Source organism: Lissotriton vulgaris, chromosome 5, assembly GCF_964263255.1.
Source record: "Lissotriton vulgaris chromosome 5, aLisVul1.2, whole genome shotgun sequence".
Taxonomy (NCBI): Eukaryota; Metazoa; Chordata; class Amphibia; order Caudata; family Salamandridae; genus Lissotriton; species Lissotriton vulgaris.
In genome coordinates this window covers 1,312,732,303-1,312,754,026 of record NC_141693.1, presented here as the reverse complement: position 1 = coordinate 1,312,754,026, position 21,724 = coordinate 1,312,732,303, and the positions used below count along the sequence as shown (strand labels likewise).

The window sequence follows — 21,724 nt, the reverse complement described above, 5'->3', positions numbered from 1 at the left end:
CGGCATATCTGATCCTGCATTTACAGGTCATGCAGAATATTGCAGTCCCGTTATTATACAAAATTCCGAAACATACTTTGATTTCATTGTTTGGAGGCAAACTGCACTGGTTGCCAGTTCATCAGCGAATTGGGTATAAAGCCTTTACCCCAACGCATCAAGCCTTCCATATAAGTGACCTAGGTACCTAAATGATTGTGTCAAAGCTTACTGCCCGGGGAGACTGCTGTTCTCGAGCTCAGCAGCTGTCCCCTAGCTTTCAGAAACAGCGGAGGGGTGGTTCTTCCTTAGCGATCAAAGCGGTGAATCTGTGGAATAAACTACTGGATTACCTTAGACAGATTCCTGAAGAAGCAATATTTAATAACAAGCATTTGCAATGCAATAGGTCTCGCATTTGCGAGAGTTTGAGCTATTTTTATTTTAAATGACATTGTCTTTTATTTATGTTTTGGTTTTTGAATCATAAATAAAAGCCATTGTCATTTACAATGCCAATAGGTCAATCTTGCGTAAATGCGAGACTTATTGCATTGCAAATGCTTGTTGTTACCGAAAAGCCCTTTCTACAGCGTAGACTGGCTCTTTTAACGTTACTCGCAAAAACAAACCAGTACAGGTAAAGCACAAGATGGCTTTGTGTTCGCAAAAGCACAGTGCTCCAGCACTGGAATTCTAATCAACATAGTGGCAGAACTTAAATCCCCATGGTAGGAGTTAGGAGGCCTCACAAGGAACATATTAACCTGTAATAATGTGCTCGAATCTGTTGGGGGAATATGGTTAAAGACCAGAGTGCACACTGATGAAAGGCATGTGAGTCTAGGACAGTGTCTTCTATGAATGAGCAATGCAGACCCTGAGTAACAGTCTCTTAATCATGCAGTTTTGCCATCTGCACTAGTCCTGTTATCATCAGCGCTATTCTTATTGTTGTCATCGGCACTAGTCTTGTTGTCATCGGCACTAGTCTCGTTATCTGCACTAGTCTCGTTGTTATCAGCACTAGTCCCATTGTTATCTGTGCTATTCTCATTTTTGGCATCAGCACTAGTCCCATTGGTATCATCAGTGCTATTCTCATTGTTTGCATCAGCACTAGTCCCATTGGCATCATCAGCGCTATTCTCATTGTTGACAGGAGCACTAGTCCCATTGGTATCATCAGCGCTATTTTAATTGTCATCAGCACTAGTCTCATTGCTGTCATCAAGGTTACTCCCATTCACTCAGAACAGGTTTTGAAAACACTGAAATGTGGTGCCTGTTGCGCTTGCTGTTGTCTAATTGCAGATTTTGTAAAAAGCCACTTGCTGTTGACTTTACTTAAAGAGCAGATCTGCCTTCCGAAGAATCGGACACGGTCTGGGAATCTGCTACAGGTGATTCTGGAAGGAAGCCAGGCGCTGACCAAAGCAACCTTCATGGGTGACAATGAATATGCTACAAATGTTGTCTGCTGTGAAGCTTAAGGATTTAACTGTCTGCCAACCACATAAAAATAGGTAGACTTTGTTTTGTAAACCGCTATACTGGGAGGTGTGAAAGTGGCGCGAGCAAAACACGACTTCTTTCATTTAGGTGCTTCCCTGAGAAATGGATAAAAAAAAAAAGAACAAGCCCGCTAGTGGTGCGTACATGCTAGCGCGCCTGCCACTGCGAACCATGTGGTTTCAATTATGGCGTCCATGTCTGAGCATGATAATTGAAACCACATGATGGCCTGTGCGTGTAATAGACACCAATAGGCCATGGGCGGAGCAATGTGCCCGCCTTTGGCCTATTGCAGGCTCTCTTGGTAAAAAAACATGCATGCAAAGCCCAATAGCGTGCCACAAAAGAAAAAGCACACGCTCGTGCGTATGCCATTCCTAGGTCAGCTTCTGAAACCCCATTTTTACCTACTTAATTGCTCGTGCTGCGCGCTCAATGCTGCGCACTGCAACGCTATGCGCGAGACTTAAAAAAGAGCTGAAGACCTTATTATTTAGAGGAGCAAGGGCAACTATCTCCTGTTTATTCACCTTTGGCACACCATAAAGCCCTGGGACACTCTCACTATTCTTTTAAGAGTTACCTATGTTCTGTGCAATATGTTGGTTAGTGAATATTTAATTCTCATGTTCTTCAAGACATTTGGTGTATAGCTAGGTAATAATTTCCACTCTTCCTCTTCCGATTCTCTTTCTAGGTCCCTGTACCAAGTTACTTTTAATCCTGCTAGATTGTTCTTTTAGTCTTTCAATAATTGATATAATGCTGAGGTAGCTTTCTCATTTCCTAATACCTGTACTGGTTTCAGTACCATTTATATAGGTGGTTCTTCAGTTTTTGTTTCCCATTATAACACCCCACCCATTGATTTAAAGCCCGTTTCATACCAGTGCTGTTTTGTTGTTAATGCAAAGGCTCTCTGGTACCTTTTAAGATATTGTATGTCAGAACCTTTTCCACAGCCCACTCTGTCTGCTTATTTGTTTAATCTGATTTATAAATCGCCTTCATACTATGTTCTCATAACTTGCTTTGGTTGGTGATTAGTCGGAGAGTGATTGTAGAGTACTTTACCCTTTACCTGGTTATGTGTTGGTCCTTATTTCAGCAACTCTGTCCAGAAAGCGCTTTAATAAATGAAGCATGGATGCTATTACGTGCAGGTAGTAAGATGTAAAACTGAATTTAGGCTTCGGTGATGCAGTGGGAGCAGACAGAACAAGGTCCAGTGCAAATTCTTGGATTTAATATTAGGGAGCCTTCACAGAGTGCTAAATGTGGTGCAAGAGGCCCAGAAAATATGCCATCCATGTTTAGTACACTAGCCACCCTTTGCATTGTGTTGGTAGGCAGGCATTCTGAATAAATAAAAGTTACGGAGAATAGTTGCAACTCGCAATCTCTTTGACTGACCATCATAGATTGTGATGACTCCCAAAGTGTAAATTTATAGATTATTGTGGGTAGAAAGGCTGTTTGAAATTGATTAATAGATATCGATTACAATTTATCACTTCAGTATTATTTGAGGAGCTGGTTAGTGGGTGCCCCATTATGTTGATCTTTTTATCTGAGCAACCCACATTGTTCTGTTCTGGCAATATGGGATACCTTGCATAGCTCAGCCAGTACATATCTTTCTCTCTACTCAAAGTACTGAGGGTTACTAAGTGATAAGTGCCTGCGTGGTTGTTATTTATTAGTCTCAAAAGTGTGACTGTTCTTTTATGCCCTTTTACAGCAATGTGGGGTTTTTGTCATTAGTCTGTGTTAGTTGTACAGGTGTAAAACATTACACTAGAATGGATTCCAGAAGGTTTATTAATTAGCAGAGAGGATGCTATGAGGTTATATGGTAGACCGATTTGTTTTGGGTGATCCGATGATTTGTGATGTTACCCTTAATTACATTGTGCAGATTGAAAAATCTGCCTGCTTTCTTAATTGCCCTTGGTTAAGGATCTTCACAATCAAAAGCCAAACAGACAAAATGAACTTGAAGCCACGTTCCACCTCACAAACAAAACAACCTGGGCCACTTTTTTCACCCATATCGCTATAGGAACTTTGCTTCCTTACTATAATTCCTTTCTCTTGTTCCTTCTTTTTCCAGCTCTACTTCCATCTCCTCCATTTCTAATCCTCTTTCCTAAGGCCAGATACTTAGATGCGCACACCTCCCCACTGCCAGAGACCACTGTCACTGTATAGGTCAGTGTGTCTGGTCAGTCAGTTTAAAACATCCCGTACTTGTTTGCACATCAACTGTAGATAGCTTTTGATCTGATGGTCACACATAGTCTCACACAGACTTGGAAGACCCAGTGTCTCTTTCTGAGGTTAACAAGCCATAGAGGCTTGTGAACTGTTAAATTGACTGGGTGTAAACACCTGCCCTAAATTGGACTATACTCCGTGAATCTGACTTCTTTGTATTTGGCCAGTGCTCTACCTAATCCCACCATTTGTTTTTTGAGAAATGAAGCAGTGCACAGTGATGAATTCAGCAGCACAATCTTTAAATGATTTTTCTACAAATCCTGATTGTGAAGTAGAGGTAATGAAATATCTGCATCATTTTGTGGTGTGCTGTACTAGTCTTACCCACCATAGCACTATTTTGCCAGCGGTTTGCAAAAGAACTAGATAAATTACAGTCCATTAAAAAGATTATGCAATTTTACCAGGCCTATCACTTATCAAAATGTATTTAGATCCTACTTCACAACATTTTTCAAGTATTCTCCTCCCAGTTAGATTCACATAATCTACTTACACATGGTAGAATAGAAAAACTGGAAGCAATATAACTTTCAGCTTCACTGATGCGGGACCCCGACTAACATCTGCTAATCTGTGTTTCTTTTGATTGGCTGTTAGAAAATACAAGCCTTCTCTGTTTTACTCTGAGATTGCTGTTCCATACACGCATAATTTGTTGTTAAAAACCAACCAGTTAAGGCAACACTGTTTAATTCAGTGTTATTGTAATTTGCTTGCACCATATTTACTCATTGAAGCTGAGCAATACCATAAAATAGTATGTCTGATACAACTGGCTCACTAAAAGTCCAGATTAGATGCTTTGAATGAAACATACAAAACGCATTATCAAATGACAATACATTTGTGCTGCTTAACAGTGCCGTTTCCAAACCTAGTGAATTGCAAGTTTTTATTTCCCACTAAGTTTCTCATTAAAATATTTATTCTCTCCCTGTTCTGTAAAGAACTTCCAAAATAGTCATGTTCTGAAGTCCGAAGATTCTCCCGATCTCGTATTCAGTTTTCTTCTAATGTAGACCACCTCCAAAACCTCAAATGTTTTTTACGAAGTCATTGTTTTTTATGGCATTTTTCTGATACATGCCTCTCTCTCGCTCTTCAAATGCATTTTTAGCTTTAAATATCTCCAATAAGTACTTATATTTTCAGGAGAATTATAGTTTGTGTACAAGTTAACGGTCTGAAATACTCTTTTTAAAAAAAAATGTTTTATTTTGGCAAAAATCTACCCTCAATTTTATTTATATTTGTCTGTTGTAGGGCGTTCATGACACATTTTTTACTGAAATTATGATAAGTACAAGTTATGGAAGTTACTCAAGTTAATTTTGTAAACCATTCTTTAGAGCTACACTGTTTGTTTTCTTTGTAATACTTTATTTCCCTCTTAACACCCGTATCCCAAGAATCCAGCAAAAGATTGCATCTTTTGCCAATGAGTCTTCGAGTCCCAATTCTGGTGGATAGGGTAAAGAGGGTTATTTACAAACGGCAATCGATACATTTCCAAATGCTAATATTTATAGTCCAGATTTTTAAATTTATTAAACTCCATATGATATTTAATTACTGCATAGTTCTGAACTCTTCAACTTTATGGGTGTTAATTTTTGATGAGGTGTTTTTCATTGCAAAAGTGCAACCTGGTTTACTGCTTTGGGCCTTTTTTTTCACAGAAGTCAACTTGGAGGAAGAAATTTTGTTAGATGTAAATAAACATAGTATCATTAAGAATCACATTCAGTTTACCTATGACCTTGGTATCTTTGTATGTATTTCTTTGGTAGACTAGTGTATTGTTTTCCCCAGCTATTAGTTTGTTGAGGCAGTCTGTTGTACTGTGATTTCTCTCCTGATAAATTCTATTCCTGTGGAGAGTTCATAGATACTCAGTAGCGTGACAAAAGTCAGAAAATTAGACGCTAGAAAACGTATACAAAGAAATTGAAGAAAAACCATTACCAATGCACAGGTTAGGGTTTGGGAAAGGTTTGGGGGTTAGAGAGAAGTTTGGCATTAGATTTAGGTGAGGGATAAAGTAAAGAATGGTGTATGGATTGGTGTAAGAGTTACAGGTTGAGATAGTGCTAGGTTAATTTTCATAGTTTCAGTAAGGGGGTTGTGTAATGGAAGACCAGGTTTGAAATGTTAGCATTTGGGTAAAAGATCGGACTACGGTTTGGCTCGTTTTAGAGGGTTCTTTATGGTTACTTTAATGGAAGGTTTAAGTAATGGTGTAAGAAGGTGTGAGAGGGGGTTGTGCTGGAGGCAGAACAGGTGTTTCACCACTCATACAATGACAGCTACAAAATGGTATATGGGGTAAAAGATAGGGTTCGCTTTAAGGAGGGGTTAACAAGTTAAATTCAAGGTTTGTCTGTTAACAGTTAAAAAATATAGTATTTAAAATGGTGGCTTTTTTACTTCTAGGTTTGTTGTATTTTTCATATATACCTATCCTTTAGCCACAACTTTTTTTGCTTCTATATTTTAAATGTACTCTTTGTGTTCTAATTGAGGTTCATCTAATCGGCCACGCTATCATTCCTGCTAGAATTTTAAATTGAAGGGCTTCCCTATGAAGCAATATCATCTAGGTGCTTTTATACATCCACCTGTAATATTTATTGAACCCCCATAAGTATTGGCGGCACCTAGAGGGTGCGGCTGTTGACTTGATCTTGAGTTGGAAGTCTCTTTATTTTTTTCTTCCTGTTTGAGATTGCGCGGGTTAATCTTACCCCATGAACAGGCATCTTAGGTGTCCTTAATAAGGATTTCTCATCTGCCAAGCAGGATTTATCCAGCCTACCGCAGAACAGTTGATTTAACAGGAAGTCGTTTTAAGGAAAACACTATCTGAAGAGAGGGCTACTCTGCTAGTACGAATCTACTACTTAATTCTAGGCTGATCCTTAAGCCCGCTTTTGAACTAGATTCATCCAGTTTAGAATGTGCTTTGGAATCCTAGTGAATGCGTAACTCAAAACGGGGTTTTACATTCTGTTTCTTAACGGGAACATTGGTTTTTGGGACTATTATTGTCATTTGTAAAAGCACAACCCATAGAAAGGTGATGTGAGGGAAATTTCAGGTCTTTTATGTATCATGTTTATTTGCATACATTGTATTCTGTTGGTAATTAATAAATTACGTTGTGTATTGTTTCTCTTATCAAAACGTATGGAGCAACATATGGCGTAGAAGCATGAAGCAAAGCATGGAAGGGTAGATGACAGAATGGCAGATGACAATGGGTGATGGTGCAGAAGATGGCCTCAGGGACAGGTGTCTGGGGGTCTCTGGGTTGACTGGAGGATGCAAGGGCAGAATTTTAATGCCATGATTGGATGAAGGTGGATACCAGAATGCCAAGGCGGTGGATGCTGGAACAGAAGGGATTCCATAGGTCGGAGGGAGCGAGTTAGTACAACACTATGGGTGCCAGAATGCTACGGAGGGTGGGTGATGTGGTAGAAGTTAGCCACAGCTGCAGTATAGTTTGTGTTGCATCTGGTGCATGCTATGCTACGGAGTTTGGGTGGCTGTTAGAGTACAACAACGTAGTGGATACTGTAGAAGCGGAGGTAGTGTAAGAGCAGTGACAAGCTAGAACTGCAGATTAATGCTATGCGTACCAACTGGGAACTTAGGATACTGAAATGGGCTTAGTAATGGGGCAGAAGGTGGATAACATGCTTTGGGTGTGTGTAGGATTATGTTGGAGTAATAACCGAGGGTGGATGCTAGGGCCGCACATGGCCCCAGTCACAGATATTTGAAAAGTACAGACTGGACTTTGCTATGAGGGTATGGTGAACACTGCACTACATGAGAAGAATTATGCTGGGAAAGCATGAGCCCATAGGGGCGGAATGATGCTGGGGATTCAGGGAGAAGTGGTAGCTAAACAGGTGGTGACTGGCTAGTGATTTGTTAATGAAAAGTGAAAATGTGGAGCCTGTTCTCACACAGCCAACGTTCATACTATAAATCTGTCGTTCACATATACCTTCTACATGGCTGCAATGCTGAGGTTCATGTAGAGCTGCCTGGAACGGAAGACCTGGGGCCTCTTTCTGCAGGAGGCTGCAGAAGGGAAAGAACCACCTCATCGAGCCCTGACCCTCACAAGTATTGTCGTATCATTTCTGTAGTACCTTTCCACCTCTTACAGAGGTCCTGAAGTATTTTCTAGTTGGTCGAAAAAGTATCTGACCTGTTCATTGTTTATCATTTCATAAGGTTTTTGTAGAGGCGATTCCTTTGAATAGAGCATTTTAGTTCCATGTGTGAGTCCAGAAGAGTGTGCTCCAAACATTTGCAAGCTTGTGTAAAAGTGTCATTACATGCATCTTATACAGACCACAATGGCTTGTAGTTGGAGAGTAATTTTTGTTCTGATCTTGTTTGCAGCAAAGTGTGTTTATTATGAGCTCAAGGCCATCAATGAGGATTAAACTCACACAGTGTATATATTTTAACAATATGAAACAAGCATTTACAATGCAACGGTTTCGCCTTTGCAAAAGTTAGAGCTATTGGCATTGTAAATGACATTTTTATATTTATATGTTGGATTTGGCATTGTCATTTACATTGCCAACAGTGTAATCTCTCGCAAATGTAAGACCTATTGTACCCTACTGGACAAGCTCAGCAGACAGCATTTACACACACACACACACACACACCCACACCCACACCCAGAGCCACCCACACACCCAGAGCCACACACACCCACACACCCAGAGCCCGTGCGAAATCAAGAGGGGTGGCTTTCCTGAACATAATACCATAAAACATGATAGCACTGGACAGATGACTTGTACTTCAAAGGGTGACAGAGTAACACCATTACAAATTAAAGAGCTTAAGACACTATCCTATTCCTGTTTGGCTTACCTCTTTTTCTCTGTTTCCTTGTGTTATTTTCCTGGCTGCCTTCCCTTTTCTTTCTGCCCAGAGTGTTTTCATGTAAATCTGCCAGGTTCACTCCTTACAGGGCAATGAAGCAGACTGTTACTAGGCGTACACCCCTGGACGACAAACAGCCCAGCAAATGGAGAAAAATAAAACGCAACTTCCATTTATACTCATGTGGTCAGTATCTCCCTTCCTTATATGGAATTCCATGGGTTTCCACTCATGAACAAATGAGTGCCTTACCGTTTACTTTGGACTAACATTATATATATATATATATATATATATACATATATATATATATATATATATATATATATATATATATATATATATATGTTTTTTAAAGGATTGTAGTGATATGGTCCAAGTGATCCTGTGCTTATTGTAATGAAATGCTTGTAACTCTGCCTCTTTACTTTAAATCTATGGGCTGGGAATCCGGAAATCCTGAAAAATTCGACATTGAAACTGTTGAGCAGCATCCTTTTCCATAGTTTTCTATTTCACTGGAACTTACAAAAATTAATAAAAGTAAGATGAATTAGCGAGGGTGGTTCCTGACACTTGAACAGTTCCAAAAGCCATTTAGGGTAAATCTTATTTTCCATTGATTATCTCATACACTCGCACCTCACCAAAGCTCGATTTCGTTGTGCCTGTTGTACTTGTTTTACCCAGTGACCCAGGCTGGAAGTGCTTTGCGTGAAAAACCATCCTGGACTGTTAAAAATATCACAGATGTACTCTGCAAGTCCCAGTACTATCCCTCTCACACGTATGATGAACTGCACTTGTTCTGAGCGGGAACCACCTACCCCATTTGTATGGCAGTATTTAACACAAAAATATTATCCAATAAAATGTACAGTGTGTGTTGCAGTGACATAGCAAGGGTGACATGGAACCCAACTCAAATTAGGAAAATCGACCCTCCTTCCCCGGTTCAGTCGGAGAAATATCTATGATCTGGATGCAGTAGTCCACTGGCACTCCGAGTCCTGTGCCACTGCACCTGTTGCACCATGGATAGTTACTCTCTCGTAGTGCCTGCCTGCTCGTCTTTGCAATAGTTGCCGTTGCACCTGTAGCGACGCCTTCGTCGCCAGGCGGGATGCAGTCTCGATGACGGGGCCGCTGGCAGGTGCAGTGCGAGGAGTGAGGACCCCTCCTTAGCGGCAGGACCTGGGCTACCGGTGCGGCAGGCCCGCTGAGCTGACTGGAAAGTTGGGGAACGAGTCAGCGGCGAGACCCGAGGCTGGGAGCCAACGCCGAGCGCTCAAGGTTAACCCGAGGCAAAGCGACAAAGGGGAAAATTGCGAGGAAAACAAAGGCTCTGTTTCTATTCTACAAGTGGGCGCCCCTGGGGGACAGTTTAGGGGTAGGGGCGAGGCTACGGGCTAACTTGGAGGCATACATAGCATTGATGGTTGTTTTAATGCATCATACATAGGCTTGCGGCTGGAAAGGAGCTTTGTCCTCTCTCGTGTTGAAGTGCGAAGTGAAACGAGAAGCCTGTGTTGCTGGCCGTAGTTTGATTTCTGGCACCACTACGCAACTGGGCTTTCCTTTAACTGGATTACTTGTTACCCTGCAGCGTGGTAATTGTGTGTGGGGTCGTTATTGCCAGCTTCAAACTGAAATAATAGTTAAAGGACCACGCAGGCCTTATGTGGCTTATTAGAACAGTCTGTGTCGCGCTAAAAAAAACAATTCAGGTCCCGGGCCGGCAGCCAATCAGCGCGGCCCGGGGAATGACATCACGGGGTGTCCCGGGCCGGCAGCCAATCACAGCGCGGCCCGGGACACACGGCAACAAGGGGCGGGACTTAAAAAAGAGTCAAATGCCCACGATTTGCGTTTTGACCGGGAAAAGTGATTGACAACGATGTCTTCCAATGGCTAGCCTCCATTTATGGAGCTAGCCAATGGAAGAAGGGGCGGGTTCAAGTCCCCCATACTGTTCTAACGTTGGATTTCGCCTGAGCGAAACGCTTCTTGCGCAGCTTTCGACAGGCGAAACCTAAAAAGGAACCGAGACAAAAGAAGAGGTGTAAAACAAGGTGGTGGGGCACTACAGGTGTTTGGACGAGAACCCTCACTCACCCAAGGGGACATGCTTCATCATTGGGTCCCTCCACACACTGGGACTGCAAGGTCCCAGTGTGGGCTACAACTCTCCAAGAGGAAAGGAGCGGGAATGTTTTAATGTGGCACATCTATATTTGAATACCTTCGGAGTAGAATGAGGGGCAGACTGCATGAGGAAATAGTGTGTTAAAGCTATCTCAATGGGGCAAAATAAATGTATTCCAATGCCCTAAGGGATAAAGGTTAAAAGCATAGTGAGACATGGTTATGGATGTTTACCCTGTGTAGGGTCAACCTGCTTCTGCTGTATTTTGGACTGAGTTGTTCCAGGCATTCTTTAGGACCAGAATTATTCAGTCACTCTGCACAAAAACGTGTATAAAAATCCTAAAATACACTCAAAGTAAAGTATTTCAAATATACTCAGGCCTGTTTTTTTTGACTGACTGTGCACAGTGGCAACAGATTCTGGAGTAGGTCAGGTGGCCCTAATAGAAAATAATGATAATGAGCAATTTTCAAACATATGCTTTAGATCACTCAACGTGAAGCTACAGTGTGCACCATAACTAATGTGTATAAGCATTCTTAGGGATATCCATCGAAACCTTACCCTATAAATTGAAAAAAGGTCCGACTTTACCGTCGGCAGAGTTCCTGCACACGTAGAGCTCTGTATTAACATCCATATGTCAACAAACATGACACAGATAAACCCCATGACAGATAAAAAACACAATCATCTCAGCAAACTCAATGTATAACGTTCTGTACTCTGTAGACTACTCATATCATGTGAGTGCAACGAGTAGACCATATATTATAGTGGCAGACCATAGCTACAATTATCTGCGAAGCGTGACCAGATTATAATGCGTCAACCTAGAACAAGGGGGCCATTGCACCCTTAAAGTGTTTTTAAAGAAATGAAGGACAAGAACTGACTGGATACATTTATCAAAGTCGAGTATTCATATGTGCCCAGAACTAAGCAAAGGGTCAAGTCAAAGACTACATTGACCTCCTCACACGAAATGAAGTGGATCCCAAACCAGAACAGATGGGTAATATATTGTCGACTCGTTGCACTCACATGATAAGAGCAGTCTACAGAGCGCATACAGTTAAACATTGTGTCATGGTGTTTATCTGTGTCATGTTTGTTGACATACGGGTTCATATATTAATACAGAGCTCTACGTGTGCAGGAACTCTGCTTTTGGTAGAGTCGGACCTTATTCAACTCCTTAGGGTAAGGCTTCGATGGATATTCCTAAACCTCTATCTCTTAGGGCATAGGAATAAAGTTATTTTGCTCCTATTGAGATAGTTTTAACACACTATTTTCCTCTTGCACTCTGCCCCTCTTTCTACCCCAAAGGTATTAAAATACAGATGTGCCACATTAAAACACTCCTGCTCCTTTCCTCTTGAAATTTGTAGCCCACACTGGGTACCTTGCAGTCCCAGTGTGTGGAGGGACCCAATGATCAAGCATGTCACCCTTGGGTGTGTGAGGGTTCTTGTCCAAACACCTGTAGTGCTCCACCACCTCGTTTTACACCTCCTATTTTTTCTCCTTTCCTTTTTTCGTATTTTTTCATGTGTGTGAGTTTAGTTATCTTGGGAATGGTATAGTATACATTTCAGTGGCATATATTCCTCTCAACCCTTTGTGTGAGATACATCAGTGAGGACTCTCATTGTTTCGAATCTTGTTGCAAGGCTTGCATGACTGCAAGACAGAGAAGGAGCTCTGACTGATCCATATTTGATGAGACTATTTTCAGATATATATCCTGTAGGTACTGTGAAGCCACCGTTGAAAAGTAAAATTGAGTTTATCCAGGAACAGTAGAGGCCCAACTCTCTTACAGTGCGGATGTGGAATTCCTATAGCCCGACGCCCAGGACATATTGTTTGGGGTCAAGGGCAACAAGTTTTAATGTGCATTTTGTCCTTGGGACAAGCAGGTCCAACCCCCTGAAGCACAGGCCCTTTGGCTGCCAGTTTGCAGTACCACATTAAGGATCAAGGAAGGGCACTGCCTGCAGTTAAGTTAATATTTGTGTGCATATGTTAATGCTGTTCAAAGTTGTATTTATGGTTCAATATTTGAGAGCCTTTATTATTAGGCTGAGCGCTCTCAGTAAATGTAAGTTCTGACTGCACTACTGACAGTGGTTCCAGTATAAAAACGTGTACACATGGTTTCAAAGTTTAGCAGTATGAGGCTATGCATAATGCTCCCAGAATGCTTTCTGATTTGATGCAAATATTTGCAGAAGCTTGAAAGCAAGATTAATGATTCTTTTCTTTCAATATAAAATGTCCCTAAAAAATGAAAGTAGGAAAACATTTTTTTTGCTCAACTACTGTAAAATTTCAGGTACTATTTCTTTGCAGCATCATTTCGTAAAATGTGTTGATGCATGCTAGTATTTCCCCAAAATATTCATATTAGAAAATCAGTGTAACCAGTTTCAATAAGATGTTGGAACATATTAATAATAAACAAGCACTGGCAAAGCCAGTAGGTATGAAATGGTGGTCAGCTTTTTAGCTTTGGCAATGCGTGACTTGTTGTGGCATGGTTTTTGTAAAACCTTATTGATGTGAGAACTGCCGGACCCTCACCATTATAACAAACATTGGCAAAAGCAAAAATTTCTTTTGGTCTAAAAAAAAAAAAGAGCACACTTCCACGTTAGTTACTGGCACTGAACAAAACTACTTTGTGCGCCGATATGCTCCTTATGAAAGAGCAGAATGCTGTCACTCAGGTGAAGCCAGCCGATACAGAGAGAGGATTTTAATAAACACTAAAGGTCATGGGTAACAACCGACCAAATTAGGGGCCCAATAATTAAAGAAAGTCTCAAAACGCACCCTTGGTTTATGTCCTTGCATTAAGGGCTGCTATATGGCTTTCGTTAATTCACAAGAATTTACAGCAGTAGGGCTAGAAATAGTACTCCTAGAAAATATTTGTGAACTGCATTTTAGCATGATTAAATATGCATGTGTAGATTTGCTCATGCAAAAACCTGAGTGTTTGCCAGTTTATTTTTCCTCCAACCACTTTTTTCCCAACTCTGGAAAAAGGTTTACGTCTGCCATTGTCAGGAGTACATTTCTCAGTATTGGAAAAAATTAGAGAAGAGTTATTGAAAACCCTTAAAACATGCAAGTTAGTAGGTTTGCACAGACTCAAAAGGACATTCCACCCCTGGAACTATTGTTTACCACTACCTTCAGTCCCAGTATGTAGATCTGCAGAAACGTAGCAACATAAAGGGATTACTAGTATTCAAACACTACTATGGTATGAGCCCTGGCATAATCAGAGAGGCTATATAAGAGCTCTTTTATAGTGAAATTGCTGCCATAATTTGTCGCCGCACCACATGGCACCAAAGGGACAAGTGGATTTTGTTACAGGACAAGTAGATTTATGAAGCAACCTGCCCATGGACAAGTAGATATTTTAATACATTCCACACCCCTGTTGTTACGATGTCCCGAAAAACTCTGTTCCATAGTTCATCACAGAGCAACAGAATTCTGACCCTGGAGGTGAGCTTAATCCAATACCTCTTACCTCTGGACATGTTCTTAATCCACCAGTTAAATGGTACATGGAACGCAACAAGAAGTAATGGGTGCCCAGCTCTCGATTTTACCCACCGTAAACACTGTTTGAGCAGGCACAAGCAGTCGATAGTAGCTGGTGTTGTTTTATGTAAGTTTATTTGGTCTAACCAGAAAAGGAGATGTCCCAGACACCACAGTTGAGTGTCTGGGGATCAACCTAGAAGCTGAGTAGGAGAAATCCATGAACCCCATTGTAGTTGGTAAACTGATATAGGCAATCAGAGGAATTTAAAATATTGAGATTGTGTGTTTAGGGTGTGTGTGTATGTTATGAGGGCGCAGAAGGGCCCTGGGCCACACCTGGCTTAAACACGCACAAACCTGTATATCCTGTTAACTTCTCTGCCCACCACATGGATGCTTGGGCTTGACACACTGGAAAGAAGAAAATAGCTTTGGGGCCTTCACTAGAGTGGGTGGAAGGGCAACAGTGAGCATGAGGATCATGTGCACTTGCCATACGTTTGGAACAAGGTGATCCCAATGACATTGGGTTGGAGCAGAAGTGGGCTTTCGGTGTACTTGCAGACACATAGAGGAGGGAGGGGAAGACCAAGGTAAGCCAATATGCAAGTTTGCTAGTTTGCAACAGGCTAGCAAACCCTGACAAAAATCCAACTTTCAAGGGCAATATGAAAACCCAAAAGTGGCTTTTAAGTGTATGATAGTAATATTAAGCTCTCTCAAAATTATTTACCCTGCACATTTTTGGCTGTGAGGTCCTCATCAAACACACTAACCTTTGGGCTTCTAGAGTAGCCCTAAAAAGAAAAAGGAAAAAGAGAGGCTGCAAGGAATACCATCCAGTTTGTCTTATTGCTTGCTGTTTCTAGATTTGTAGTCACCTACAAATTGATGGGCTTTGTTTTATATTCCAGGGCATTATGGGTGTTGCTCGTCAGTGCAAGTCATCTGATTCAAGCCCCTTCTGTACTTTTTAACAATTTGTTGGAATGGATAGTTTGTCTTGATGAATTGACTTAGGTGTAAGAAGGCAGAAAAATATAGGTGACAACATTCCTTTTAATATGAATTGGACAAATGCGAGGAGCCAGTGTTCCTTCCCAGCACAAACCAACTTGCGCCTTTCTGGTCCTCTATGGGTCCAGAAAGGCAGGGAAAGACTGGCCATTCTAATGAGCTGTTCTACTACCCATGAAAATTTCCTACACCAAGGTGAAAACAACCATTGAAACAAATGGGCAAATGGGTTGTTGGGTGTTTTCCCTGCGGGCAAGGCTTTATTTATTACTTCGAACATTACACCTGGAACCAAGTGAAGGTCTAATGGCTACTTTCTAGCACAATTTATTTTACTAACCTGAAATTAAGAAAAAAATCTCGCTCTCTACAACATGTACCCCCATTTAATCGACACATGCAATTCTACAACTAGTCTCCCTTGCCTTCATCACGAAACAGGCACAAAAAGAGCAATATGCCCTTGACCCGCATTAAAGTCTCACTGAACAACTCTCAAGCCATGCTCTGTGCCTACCAGACTTGCCACATACCCAAAATTGATATCAAATACCTGATGAAATAAAATCAAGACACTAAGGGGTATGAGACTAAATTCAGTTGGCACTGTAAGTTTTCAGAATTATCCAAGATATTGCAATGTTTTGTTTCAGTTTATGTGATTATTGCATTATTGTGACATTTGCCACACACTTGGCGTGCCATACATGCCAACCTTCCCGATTTAGGCCGGAGATTCCTGATTGTTTTTAAGCTAAAAAAAAGCTTTGTTAGGTTACTCTTGCCTAGAAAATCTTCCGCTTCAATGCTAGTCAAATGGGGATAGTAGTACGCCCCGTTTTCTTTTCTAAACCTTTCACTTCTGATTCCAAATGTTGACATGCATACTCTGTACATGGCATGAATTCTGAGTAACACATTTTCACACTCCGCAGTTTGCAGGTGTCGCACGCCAAGCCCTCAAATATCAAGCTGAAAATACATTCTGAGTGAACGAAGGAACCAAACATTTGATGTGCTCTAAAATTGCCAAAGGTCCTAGTAATAACCCTGCCAGCATTTTCTTTCCAAGCCTACGGGTGATTGTTACTTCCCTATATCCTTTACTCTGCTGAAATGCGAACCGAGCTCCTCTTAAAAAAAATTACAAAAAGATACTTAAAAGTAGTAAACAAGACGGATGAGACCAAATAATTGTGCCTGTAAAAATGCGAGGGCTATTCATAGCAAAAATTAAGTTGTACGCTTTAGGCACCACGTAGTGCTTTATTATCTTGCCTCACTGAGGTTAGGGCATAGGCTGTAACTGTGATCCCTGCAGCCTTCTGCATAAGTGAAGGTAGGAAGTCCATGAGATTTCTCTGTGGTATAAAATGCTTAGTTCTGGTAGAGGTAAGCTTGCAGACCCATCTACACAGCTGATTGCAGCTTTGCACAAGCAGCAAGATGTAATGTATCAAGCTACTTCTTGCTGATGGTACATCTCAAGTTCCACCTCGGTATGTTGGCTTTGTAATTCTTGCAGGCTGAAATACCAAAAAGTAATGTTTTTGGTGGTCTCCTACACTTCCTTTTTTTACCCAAGCGAGTATCACATTTAATAACTTATCAAAAGCTTTTTCAGCAGTCTCTCCCGAGAGGACAACAACTCTGGGTTCAAACTTACATTTTCCTTTCACTTCGATTTGCTCCCTCCTGATCAGCTCACTAAGACACATGAGCATGTGTGACTATTATGTGCAACATTTGCCTGTTAGTGAGGTGAGACTGTACTCCTTCAGTCTGTTTTCCGTACTGTCTGTAATGTTCATTTATGCATGTAAACTTGTGTGCAATGGAGAAGTACGATATACAATCCGCTTTAATAGCAAGATATATAAATATGTGCATGCTTGGATAAAGCTGTGATGTTCACGTTGGAAAAACAAGAAAAACAGCAAGCCCACGAGATTTTTCTCTTACTCATTTGCAAAGTGACTTAACAGGAAAGTTTGTACAGTGCGGGTAAGCGAGAAATGAAGCTGTTAAACTTTGTAGGTTAGATCCTGTAAGGAACTTGGCATGCCAGGAGCTTTATTACAGTCCACATTTCTCACCGAATTAGGATCATACATTCATTGAAAGTATGATGTAGATTATCCGTCTTGTGGATAGGTGTCTCACCCTAACCTTTCTGTTTCTTCAGGAATCTCCAAGCTGCTATAGGAGCTTACTATGACTTTGAAAGTCCGAACATAAATGTCCCATCCATGTCCTTTGTGGAAGACATTACCATTGGAGAAGGAGAATCTATCCCCCCGGACACACAGTTCATAAAGACATGGCGGATACAGAATACAGGTAAGGATGATGGTCAACTGTCACTGCAAAATGAAATTCTGGGTTACATTAAATGGTCAAGCCTGATAACTCAATGTAACCAAGGATTTGGTGTAAAGGACAACCAGAAAGAGTTTAAGTAAGCAAGAGGAGGGAAGTTTATCGAAGAGGCATGCCCACCTTATTGCATGAAATGGAATATGGCCGTGAGTGTTTGAGAATAATTCCACCCATCAATGCTTTGTTTTTCTGCCTTATTGCATATAAATAGAAAGGTAATGAGAGAAGTGACACATCATTTGGGCCAGAGCACAATGATCCTCCTTTTGCGTAGGTAATAGCAGCAACATATGTGACATGCTGGGTCAGGCAAATATTGCAAAATTGAATTTTGTGAGTTGTCTTGATGTGTGGCATGTTTACATTTTTAGGGGTAGGAGGGAGTGAGACAGTAGAATTCTTTATTTTGGCAGATTGCCAGAAACTAAAAGAATTGAGATGGGACCTTTCCTGGAGTCTCTTCATTTCTTATTTCCTCTGTTTATATGACCATATATCTCAAGAGGAAACCACTTTAACACCTGTTGTACTTTCTGTTTTGGGGGACTTCAGTGGGTGTAGTAAAAAATCCTCTCTAGAAAGAAACCCATTGCTGTGCCATGATAAAGAGTGTTAGAGAGACCCATTCTTGACCTCAGGCCCCTCGACAGATACGTTTTTTGAACAATTTTGCATGGGGATGCTGCAGGATCTCATACCTCTAACCCCGAAAGGTGACTATATGTTGGCGGTAAAGTTATGGTACACCTACTTCCATATCCACATTCACCCGCCGACTGATGCTGCCTCTGTTTTGTGGTAAATTGCTGGCACTATCAAGTCAAGGTACTTCCCTTTTGGTGTCACAAGTGTCCCAATGGTTTTCACTAATTGTCTGGCAGTTGAGGCCGCCCACTTCAGTAGGTGGGGCAGCCATGTGCAGCCATGTGTTTTCCTATCTCGACGATTGGCTGGCCAAGAGCTTAAGCTGACAGCAGTGATTATAGCCTACACAGGCAAACATCTCACTCATTCACAGTCCTGGGTTCACCATAAATGTGTCCCAACTTCCCTCCAGATTCAGCCCTTCCTGGGGGCAGTTTTAAATTCAGTCACTAGCTAAGCCTACCCAAGCCCTCAAATGTTTGTGGCCTTCGTTCAGCTTGTAACTCTTATTCAGCCACAATGTCATCTCACAGTAAGAACTGTAATGTGCCTCTTGGACATGATGGTTTTGTGTATCACTATTAAAATGAAAGCCTACACATTCGCCTGTTGCAACAGTGCCTCTCAGCACAATAGTCACAACCAGCAGGTTATATGGAAGAGTTAGTGTTACTAACCGGCAGCGCCCATGCTGTCTGCATTGGTGGAACAGCAACAACTTGTTGCATGGCAGGCCTTTCCTAGGCCCTATTCCACAAGTCACCATTACCACAGATGCCTCACAGGCCAATTGGACAGTTCAACTCCTACACAACATAGTGTAGGGTGTGTGGACTCTGCAACACAGTCACCACATCATTCACCTCGAACTTCTCGTGGTCCGTCTGGCCCTTCAAGCCTTCCTATCGCTTATTCCGGGCAAAGTAGTCTTGATAGAGATGGTCAATATGGCTGACATTTACTATCTTCAGATGCAGGGGGACAGTCATTTTTCTCCCTTATCACTGCTTGTTCAGACAGTCTGGCTTTGGACCCCTCATCACCCTCATCACTTGATGGCCGAGTACCTTCTTGGAGTGGACAACATTTTAGTGGAACTCTTAAGCAGGATGCCTGAACAAGTCCACGATTGGGAACTCCACCTACAGGACCTGCACCACTAATTTCAGCGCTGGGGCACTCCTGATGCAGACCTGTTCACCACCCTGAGAATGCAAAATGGACCCACCCCCTCGATCTATGGACAATGCACTATGGACCCACTGGTCGGGGATGTTTTCCTATCCTTTTCCGCCTCTCCTGCTCCTTCCACTGGTTGTGCTGAAGACGTGGCAAATGTCACTAACCCACACTCTGGTGGACTCCAACTAGGTCAGGCAGCCCTTCTATTCAGCTCTACTTGAAATGCCGATCAGCCCCCAGAAAATGTTGTTACTTGAGCCTCTCCCAGGATTGCATGGACATCCTGCATGAGTCCCTTAGACTTACTATCCCATTATACTATGCTGCAAAGTGGAAAAGAAATGTCCACTGCTGCATTGATCCTCTAAGACGTACAGTCTAGGATCTCATCAGCTACCTCCTCTACCTCCATTAGTCTGGCCTGGCCTACACTTCAGTACTTCTTCATGGGGCTGGGAACTGTACATTTCATGATAATGATAAAACTTTGAAGGAACTCTCCCTTATGATGGATACTTCTACCCGCAGATTCCTCTCTTGTAAAATTTGCACAAGTTTCAGACTGGATCTGGAAGCTTCAAAGTTCTCATGTCACTGGTAATTAATTGTGCCCCTTGTAAAGAACTCGAATGGGGCTGAGGGGAGAGCTCTGCCGAGGGACGGACCCCTGACCAGCTTTCCTGCCTTATCTGCCCACCGGGATCCCGCTCTTTGTGTTGCTTTGACAGTGGTGAACTCACGGCATGCAGCGATGGTCTTCTCTGCACAGCGGCGCTGAATTTCGCTGATTTATAGCGAGTTCACGTCCTGACTGGCCGCCCCGACGAGTGCACCGAGATGTGCGTGTCCATGATGCAGCGCTTCCTGTCAGGGTAAGCCGCGCCCTCAACAACTCCAGGGCCGGGCTTCCTCCCGCCTTAGGCCGCGCCTCTTCAAACGACGAGCCTGAGCCCTTTTAACTATTACAATGCTGTGACTAACATTGAGGATATTCTTAATACACGGAACATTATTCAAAAGTCATTTCAGAGGTTTCTTTGAGAATTAAGTGGTGGAACACCTTGGAACTTACATTTTTCACAGTACCTTTTATATTTTGGAGGCTTATGTAGTATTTTGGACAAGAGTTTCTATTTTGCCTCAGTTTGCTACCGCTTCTTCATTTTCTCACAGGACCTCTGTCTTTCATTGTCCTGCCTCTGCCTTCCAGCTGGTGACATTTTCTCCTCAAACTGATTTTGTTACTCCATTTTCTGCACTATCTCATGACTTTGTTCTTTATTATACTGCCTTCTGTGCACTCACTGTACCTTTTTGCATGCAAACCAGCCGGGTCTGGTGGCTCAGTGGACTAATGCGTCCACTGCAGGGGCCTGTGTTCGACCTCATGGTCACAGGTTCAAATCCCGGCGGGTCCACTCAGCCTTTCATCCATCTGAGGTCGATAAAATGAGTACCATTGAGTTGGGTAACAATAAACATCTGTTATTCAGCGCCAAGAAACCGCTGGGTGAACGTGCGCTTTACAAATACACATGTTATGTTATGTTATGTTATGTTATTATCATGGCCTTATTGGTCTATTGTTATTTTCTTTTCATGCATATACATGCTTTCTCTCTGAGATAGTTTTGACGCATATGTTTGATTCATATCATATTATACTGGTTTGGTGTAGCAATACTTGACGCTTCCTTATCTATGTTATAATGCTTATCATTTTCCAGTGTTAATTGCATGCTGCCTGTGTTGGTCAGTCATTTATTTCCTCCATTTGCTTCCCTGCCTCTTCTGTCATTTATTACATGGTTGGTTCCATTATTGCCTCCTGTTCTGCTATTAAGTCAATTTGTTATTGTAGGTCATCTTCTCAACGACGCAATACCATGTCCAATAATAAGAATGGAGGTCTCGGCCCTAAACAGCCACTTTTTACTGAGGTAGTAAAGCAACCTTCTACTTCGACAAACAAACGTAATGGATCTGCGTCATCTTCCTCCTCACCGGCTTCCTCACTTCAGAGTGGCAAGACTCTGTCTGATACTATGCAACGTATTCTTCAAGAAATTTCTGGAGTTAACCGTC

At 41.9% G+C, this 21,724-nt stretch overlaps 1 protein-coding gene across 4 annotated transcripts in view; it reads left to right on the top strand.

Moving 5' to 3' along the window:
* Positions 1-21,724, top strand: part of ILRUN (inflammation and lipid regulator with UBA-like and NBR1-like domains) — a 265,986-nt gene that overhangs the window by 13,711 nt on the left and 230,551 nt on the right. For 3 of the 4 annotated variants that reach the window (XM_086923208.1, XM_086923211.1, XM_086923209.1), the window contains one exon: positions 17,619-17,773. In XM_086923208.1, the coding sequence (XP_086779334.1) occupies positions 17,619-17,773 (155 nt within the window). Of the gene's footprint in view, positions 1-8,827; positions 8,884-17,618; positions 17,774-21,724 lie in introns of those variants that run through there. The other variant, XM_086923210.1, reaches the window with a different exon arrangement.